This window comes from Trypanosoma grayi (genome assembly GCF_000691245.1).
Source record: "Trypanosoma grayi strain ANR4 Tgr_837_V1, whole genome shotgun sequence".
NCBI classification, from domain to species: Eukaryota; Euglenozoa; class Kinetoplastea; order Trypanosomatida; family Trypanosomatidae; genus Trypanosoma; species Trypanosoma grayi.
In genome coordinates this window covers 1-7,514 of record NW_008826456.1, presented here as the reverse complement: position 1 = coordinate 7,514, position 7,514 = coordinate 1, and the positions used below count along the sequence as shown (strand labels likewise).

The 7,514-nt window shown below is 60.8% G+C and overlaps 4 protein-coding genes across 4 annotated transcripts; all 4 read left to right on the top strand.

Annotated features, from left to right (window-relative positions):
• Positions 1 to 25: 25 nt before the first annotated feature.
• Positions 26 to 235, top strand: DQ04_08371030 (hypothetical protein; the record flags this gene model as incomplete). Its single annotated transcript, XM_009315534.1, has 1 exon — positions 26 to 235. The coding sequence occupies one exon, from the start codon at positions 26 to 28 to the stop codon at positions 233 to 235; it is 210 nt and encodes a 69-aa protein (XP_009313809.1).
• A 563-nt stretch (positions 236 to 798) lies between these two features.
• Positions 799 to 3,246, top strand: DQ04_08371020 (threonyl-tRNA synthetase; the record flags this gene model as incomplete). Its single annotated transcript, XM_009315533.1, has 1 exon — positions 799 to 3,246. One exon carries the CDS (start codon positions 799 to 801, stop codon positions 3,244 to 3,246), a length of 2,448 nt encoding a protein of 815 aa, XP_009313808.1.
• A 1,401-nt stretch (positions 3,247 to 4,647) lies between these two features.
• DQ04_08371010 (putative peroxisome targeting signal 1 receptor) lies at positions 4,648 to 6,603 on the top strand (the record flags this gene model as incomplete). The annotated part of the gene is made up of 1 exon (XM_009315532.1): positions 4,648 to 6,603. The coding sequence occupies one exon, from the start codon at positions 4,648 to 4,650 to the stop codon at positions 6,601 to 6,603; it is 1,956 nt and encodes a 651-aa protein (XP_009313807.1).
• A 419-nt stretch (positions 6,604 to 7,022) lies between these two features.
• Positions 7,023 to 7,514, top strand: DQ04_08371000 (60S ribosomal protein L2; the record flags this gene model as incomplete). The annotated part of the gene is made up of 1 exon (XM_009315531.1): positions 7,023 to 7,514. A coding segment is annotated over one exon (492 nt), but the record flags the coding sequence as incomplete, so codon positions are not given.

Genomic DNA, 7,514 nt, shown 5'->3' with positions numbered 1-7,514 from the left:
GGACGCACGCAGCTCGGAGCGCGCTATGAACGAGGCGTACCGCGCAGCCGTGCTTGGCAAGGCGCGGCGCAGCAAGCCGCGCGCTGAGAGCGGGCAGCAGCAGGAGGAGCAGAAGCCGCGGAAGCAAAAACGTGAGCCGGAAGAACCGCAGAAGGCGTCTGGGACAAAGCGCATGCGTGGCGAGGTGGCTACTGCTACCGCTGTGGATCAGCCGGCGGTGAAGAGGAAGAAGTGATGGATGGATGCGGTGAAGAGAGTTCGTTTAATGCGACGCATGCGTGAGGCACATGTGTGCCCGCGTCTGTGTGTGTGCGTGTGTGCCGCTCTGCGTGAAGAGTGAGTCTGTGAAAGAGCGAATGTGGACGCGTGTATGTCTCTCTCTGTGTGTGTGTGTGTGTGGGCCTATACATCATGGCCTGCTGTGCTGCTCTGTGTATCACCGCCCTTGCTGCAACTTCCTCCCCCGCCTCCTCTGCCTATTGCCCCCACCCCACCGCCATCAACAACAACAACAACGAGAACACCGTCGCCATCAGCCGAAGAAGTTAACGCCTAGGCACAGGGGAATTACGCATCCGCCATCACCCACTGCCCCACTTACACTTACACACGCATACCTAACCAATTACACCAAGCAAAAAGGAAGACAAAAGAGGTCTTTTTATTATTTCTGTCCTCCTCGATAACACAGCACGACCAGCCACGCTGCTGTTATTCCACCCAACTACAACATTGCTGCGATTTCGACTGCTCCCTCGAGCCTGTCTCACGACACTTGCCACGCGAGCAGCCACAACAATGACGACAACATCCACTGCTGCGGCCGGGGGTAAGAAAAAGGGTGGTGCCGCCGCTGCCACCGCGGTCGATCTCAAGACGCTGCAAGATCCGCCCTTCTGGAAGGACCGCTACGCCCTCTTCGACGAGCTGTACGCCGCCCAGCAGGCCAAGTACGCGACGGAGCAGGCGCCCATCACCGTCACGCTGCCCGACGGCAAGCGCATGGACGGAACGAGCTGGCAGACGACTCCCATTGAAATAGCGAAGCGGCTGTCGAACTCCCTCCCTGACAAGGTCTTCGTCGCGCGCGTAAACGGCGAACTGTGGGACCTCACCCGCCCCTTCGAGTGCGACGCGACGCTCGAGTTGCTCGACTGGGACGATGAGGACGCCCGCAACGTGTTCTGGCACAGCTCCTCGCACGTACTCGGCTACGCCCTCGAGCGCGTCTTCCACACGCGCCTCTCTGTTGGGCCCGCGCTCGAGGATGGCGGCTACTTCTACGAGGGCGAGACGAGCCGGCCGCTTTCTGAGACTGACTACACCGCCATCGAGGCGGCGATGCAGGAGCTCGTCAAGCAGAAGGTGCCGTACCAACGCCTCACCGTCAGCAAGGCGGACGCGCTGCGGCTCTTCAACTACACAGAGTTCAAGAGCAAGATCCTCGCGAGCAAGGTGCCAGAGAACGGCACCTGCACGGTGTACCGCTGCGGCAACCTCATCGACCCGTGCCGTGGCCCGCACCTCCCCGACACCAGCCGCGTCAAGGCGTACGCCGTGACGAAGAACTCCTCGTCCTACTTTGAGGGCAAGGCTGAGAACGCGGTGCTGCAGCGCGTGTACGGCATCTCCTTCCCGAAGCAGGCGATGCTCTCGGAGTGGAAGACGCTGCAGGAGGAGGCGGCCCGCCGTGACCACCGCACGGTTGGGAAACAGCAGCAACTCTTCGGCTTCCATGAGGTATCACCGGGCAGCGCGTTTTGGCTGCCGCACGGCGCCCGCATCTACAACGCACTGGTGGAGTTCCAGCGCAAACAGTACCGCCGCCGCGGCTTCGAGGAGGTGGTGTCGCCCAACATGTTCTCCTCTCGCCTCTGGATGGTCTCCGGNCACTGGGACAAGTACGCGGAGAACATGTTCCGCACCGTCGTGGAGAAGGAGGATCACGGCATGAAACCGATGAACTGCCCCGGGCATTGCATCATGTTCGCGATGCAGCCGCACTCATACAAGGAGCTTCCTATCCGCTACGCCGACTTCGGCGTGCTGCACCGAAACGAGCTGAGCGGCGCCCTTACCGGCCTCACGCGCGTGCGTCGCTTCCAGCAGGACGACGCGCACATCTTCTGCCGCATGGACCAGGTGCAGGAGGAGATACAGGGCGCCCTCACGTTCCTCAACGACGTGTACCGCGTGCTCGGCTTCAAGTTCTTCCTCAAGCACGCCACACGGCCGGATAACAAGCTCGGCACGGAGGAGATGTGGGACCAGGCGGAGGCGTACCTGCGCGCCGCCCTCAATCACTTCTGCGGCATCCCCGAGAAGCTGCCAGACCCCTTCAACGACGGTGCCACATTCACATTCGATGGGCGCAAGGAGAGTATGAAGAAGTTCCGCGCCCTCATGAAGAAGCGTGCGGCTAAGAGCGAGGGCGCTGCAGTGGAGGGCGACGACAGCACGTGGGCCGGGCCGACGCACGCCGACGCATGGGAGGAGAACACCGGTGATGGCGCCTTCTACGGGCCCAAGATAGACATCGTCGTGGAGGACGCGCTGCGGCGCCGTCACCAGTGCGCCACAGTGCAGCTCGACTTCAATCTGCCGCAGCGCTTCGGCCTCAAGTACACACTCCCCACCGCCGCGGCGGAAGGGGCGGCGGCGGAAGCGCCATCAGGCGAAAAGCCGAAGGAGCGCCATGCCGACCCGAACGACGCCGACGCCAAGGCCGAAGAGGCAAAGCCAGCAGCAGCGGCGGCGGGGACTGCCGATGAGGCACTCTCGTCGTACGACAAGGCGGTGCGTGATCTCGGCATTGACCACCGCCTCGACGCCAACCAGGCGCGCCCCGTCATGATCCATCGCGCCATCTTCGGCTCACTCGAGCGCTGCATCGCGATTCTGTGCGAGCACTACGGCGGTGAGTGGCCGCTGTGGCTCAGCCCGCGGCAGGTGATCATCGTGCCGGTGTCGCTGGAGAACGCCGCCTACGCCACGCGGGTGCGTGACCTCTTCCAGGGCGAGGGCTTCTACGCGGACGTCGACAACGGCACCGCCACACTCGACAAGAAGATCCGCAACGCCGAGCTGGCGCGGTACAACTTCATCTTCGTCGTTGGCCAGGCGGAGGAGGACGCGCAGACAGTGAACATCCGCACCCGCGACAACCACCGCCACGGCACCAAGACGCAGGATGAGGCGCTGCGGTGGCTGCGCGAGCTCGTCGACAAGTACGACGCGACCTTTTGAGGCACCAGCGGGCAGCGGCGGCAGAAGTGAGGGCGCAGTGGGCGGGAGGGGCGACCCGCAGATGTGCCGCCGCGCCGGCAAGTACACGTGTAACAGAGCCGATGAGCGACAGCAAGCGCGAAGGTAGCGAGAAAACGAAATACAAATCAAATCAAAGGGGAAAGAGGATGAGGGGGGGGGGGGNGGGGGGGGGGGAAATAGTTTTAGCAAACAGCTCCAGCAGCACTGCATAAAGAAGAGAGGGGGGAAATGAAAACGAAAGGAATAAGGAGAAAACGAGACACAGGACAACACGCCACGACATCGTGTGGAGGCGCGTCACAGCGACACGGGCACCACGGCAAAAAAAAAAAGGCAGAAGAAACACCAGTAACATATTGACCACACCAACGAATGTGGTCTGTGCTGCGGAATGGAGGCGGCGCGGCGGCAGGAGGGGGGCGGGGGCTGCTGGTGTTGGGCCAGGGCTGTGCCGAGCGTGTGTGGGAGAGTGGGATGGAGTCAGGCACGCCCGCTACCCCCACCATCACCACGACCCTCCAGTTCTCCCCTCCCACCCCTCCACATCCACGTGAGACGAAGAGGTAAGAAACGAGCGAGCCGACATGCAACGAAACCCCCCTCCAAGGAAAAGAAATCTTACATGTTTTTTTTTTTTGTTTTCTCTCTAATGTTATAGAGGTGTCTCTCTATCTCTATCTCTCTGTGTGCGTTTATCTATAGGATCTGTTTTTCTTGTATCGATCACAGGGCACTTACGGTCCCTTTTTTGTTGTGCATCCTTGCTTTGGCCTTGCCGTCTTTTTTTTTTTTCTTCTTCTTCTTCTTCTCTTTTATTTCGCTTCTCTGCCCCTTGTCTCTTTCGAGGGAGGCGGGCAGGTGTGTCTTTTGGAGTCGTATGCGACGAAGGAGACGAAGGGGACAAACCAACATAATTTAACAATTTCCGGTGTTTCTGTGCGCGTGTCTTTCTGTTGTTGAATTTGTCTGCGTTTGTCTGAGTATGTGCGTCGTCGAGGACCGCTCTCCCCTCGCTGCCTGCCTCTGTTCTCGCTGCTGCTGCTGTTGCTGTTGCTCTCGTCCCGGCTCTCCATGCACCGCAATGGGCCTGCCTGCTTCTTCCCTTGCCTCTCCGCCTCCTCCTCCCCTCCCCCCGCAGCAACAGCAGCGGTAAAAGGGAAGAGGCGATACTCATCAAGGGGGAACCACACACACACACACACACACAGTGAAAAGTAAAGGAAAGCAACCACTATCAGGAGCCCCAGCACCCAGCCCAAGCACGAAGAGAGGAGCACAGGTAATACAACAAAGTATCCATCGGCTAAAAACAAATCAAAAGAAGGAGAAAGAGAAAAAAAAAGCAAATTTACACAAACAAGAGTCAAAAGAAGAGGAGATATGGACTGCGGCGCAGGAGCGGCTCTGGGGCAGCAGTTTGCGAAGAATGCCCTCCACATGCATGGCGGCGTCGGCCTCGGCACCAGCGGCAACCCCGAGCAGGATGCCCTCATGAATGAGATGATGATGCAGCAGCAGCAGCAGAACCCGGGGGCCCCTGCAGAGTGGGCGCAGCACTTCGCCGCCCTTCAGCAGCAGCAGCAGCATCAGCAAATGACGATGCAGAGGCACCAGAATGATGCCATGATGCTTCACCACCAGCAGCGTGATATGGAGGAGGCGTTCCGCGCGTCCTCCGCTGGGCCGCAGCAGGGCGTGGCCGGGCCGGCCATGATGCAGCCGCACATGATGGTGCCGCCAATGATGGGCGGCCCGGGCTTCGGCGGCTTCGTGATGGGCGCGCCGCCAATGATGCCGTACGCCCCTATGATGATGGCACGCCCGGCAATGGCAACAGCGGGCAACAGGGCCGTGGCACAGGAGGCTACCACGACATCGGCGCAGCAGCAGCAGCAGGATGACGGTGCGTGGACGGAGAAGCTGCGCAACGCAGAGTGGGCCCAGGACTACAACGACGCGCAGGTCTTTACTGCGGATGGGAAGCCGGAACAGACAACGGAGGAGCACGCTCAGAACTCCAAGTTCTATCAGTTCATGGACAAGATTCGCAACAAGGAGCTGCTGATTGACGAGGAGACCGGGCAGGTTGTGCAGGGACCGGGCCCCGACCCTGACGTGGCGGAGGACACAGAGTACCTAAAGGAGTGGGCCGCTGCTGAGGGCCTCGAGATGCCGCCAGGCGTCTTTGAAAATATGTTGCCACACCAGCAGCAGCAGCCCCTGCACGGCGGCATTATGCCCGGCGGCAGCGAAGACGCCATGATGGGCGACGCCACGCAAGACCCCGCCGCCGAAGTGGAGGAGTGGGCGAGGGAGTATGCCGAGATGCAGGATCGGCTGCAGCAGGCGCAGAACAATACCGACTACCCGTTTGAGCCAAACAACCCGTACTTGTACCACGACAACCCGATGGAGGAGGGGCGGGAGATGCTGCAGCTCGCGAACCTCGCGGAGGCCGCCCTCGCCTTCGAGGCGGTCTGCCAAAAGGAGCCGAACTCGCTTGAGGGCTGGCGCCTCCTTGGCACCACGCAGGCGGAGAACGAGAAGGACGGTCTCGCCATCATTGCACTCAACAACGCGCGCAGAGTGGACCCGAAGGACACCGCCGTACACGCCGCACTGGCGGTGTCGCACACCAACGAGCACAATGTGCAGGCGGCGCTGCAGTCGCTGCGGGCATGGCTGCTGTCCCACCCGCAGTACGAGCAGCTCGGCTCCGTGAACCTGCAGGACGGCGCGGCACCCACCGAAGCAATTAGCGACGACATGGACGTGGCCGACGAAGAGTTCTTCTTCGCCGCGCCGAGTGAGTACCGCGACTGCCGCACGCTCCTCAACGCCGCAGTGGAGATGAACCCCGGCGACGCGCAGCTGCACGCCAGCCTCGGCGTGCTGCACAATCTCTCGCACCGCTACGAAATGGCCGCCGCGAACTTCCGCCGCGCCGTCGAGCTTCGCCCCGACGGGGCGGAGCTGTGGAACAAACTCGGCGCCACACTCGCCAACGGCAACAAGCCCGAGGAGGCCCTTGTCGCGTACAACCGCGCCCTCGACATCAACCCGGGCTACGTGCGCGCGATGTACAACATGGCGGTGTCGTACTCGAACATGCAGCAGTACGCGGCCGCGGCGAAGCAAATCACGCGGGCGATCGCAGTGCAGGCGGGCGGCACGAACCCGCAGGGCGACAGCTCGCGGCAGGCGACGCGCGGGTTGTGGGACCTCCTGCGCATGTCGCTGAACCTCATGGAACGCCCCGACCTCGTTGAGGCATCGTGGCAGCAGGACGTGGCGCCGTTCCTCAAGGAGTTCGGGATGGAGGACATGATTGTCTAAACACGCCGCCAGCACGGGCGGGAGTGAGGGACACAACACACCACCCACCGCAGCATACACATACGTGCGCACCGACGTAAACAGGACACACAAATGTGTCCATGTGGTGCATAACAGCTGTCTGTTTTTAAATGGGCCTGAGTGTGCGTTTGCGTCTGTGTGTGTGTGTATGTGTGCCGGCCATGGACCTGCGTGTTTGCTAATAACCTATCTGTATAAGCCTCCACGCGTGCGTCCACACACACACACACACACACACACATACATACATACACTCGCGCGCTCACACTCACACAGTCAACAACCAAACAAAAACAAAAAAGATACACACGCGCTTCATATCTCTCTCTCTCTCCCTCCGACGGCCCCCTTTTTTTTTCTGCGAGCGACATCGTTGCTTCAGGCTCTCGTCGTGGTGAATGAATGCACGTGAAATGGCTCTTTCGGGTTTCTCTTTGCACTGCTGCTGTTGCGTCTTGGTCTTTTCGCTATTGCTATTTCTATTTCGCTTTCTCTCTCTCTCTCTCTCCCTCCCCCTCTCTCCTTCCTCGCATTGCCATCATTACTATTCTTGCCGCCGCGGCTGCAGGGACACACGAAAGAACAGACAACAGAGGCACACCTCTCAAGAAAGTCGCCAACCATACAAGATGGGAAAGACTGTGCTGACATGCCGTAAGGGCAACGGGTCCATCTACCAGCTGCACGGCCACAAGCGCCTCGGCCCCGCGAAGCTGCGCATTCTCGACTACGCTGAGCGCCACGGCTTCATGCGCGGCGTCGTCAAGACGATCGAGCACGAGGCTGGCCGTGGGGCGCCGCTCGCCCGCGTGGAGTTCCGCCACCCCTACAAGTACCGCCGCGTGAAGGAGCTGATGGTGGCGCCGGAAGGCATGTTCACCGGCCAGTCC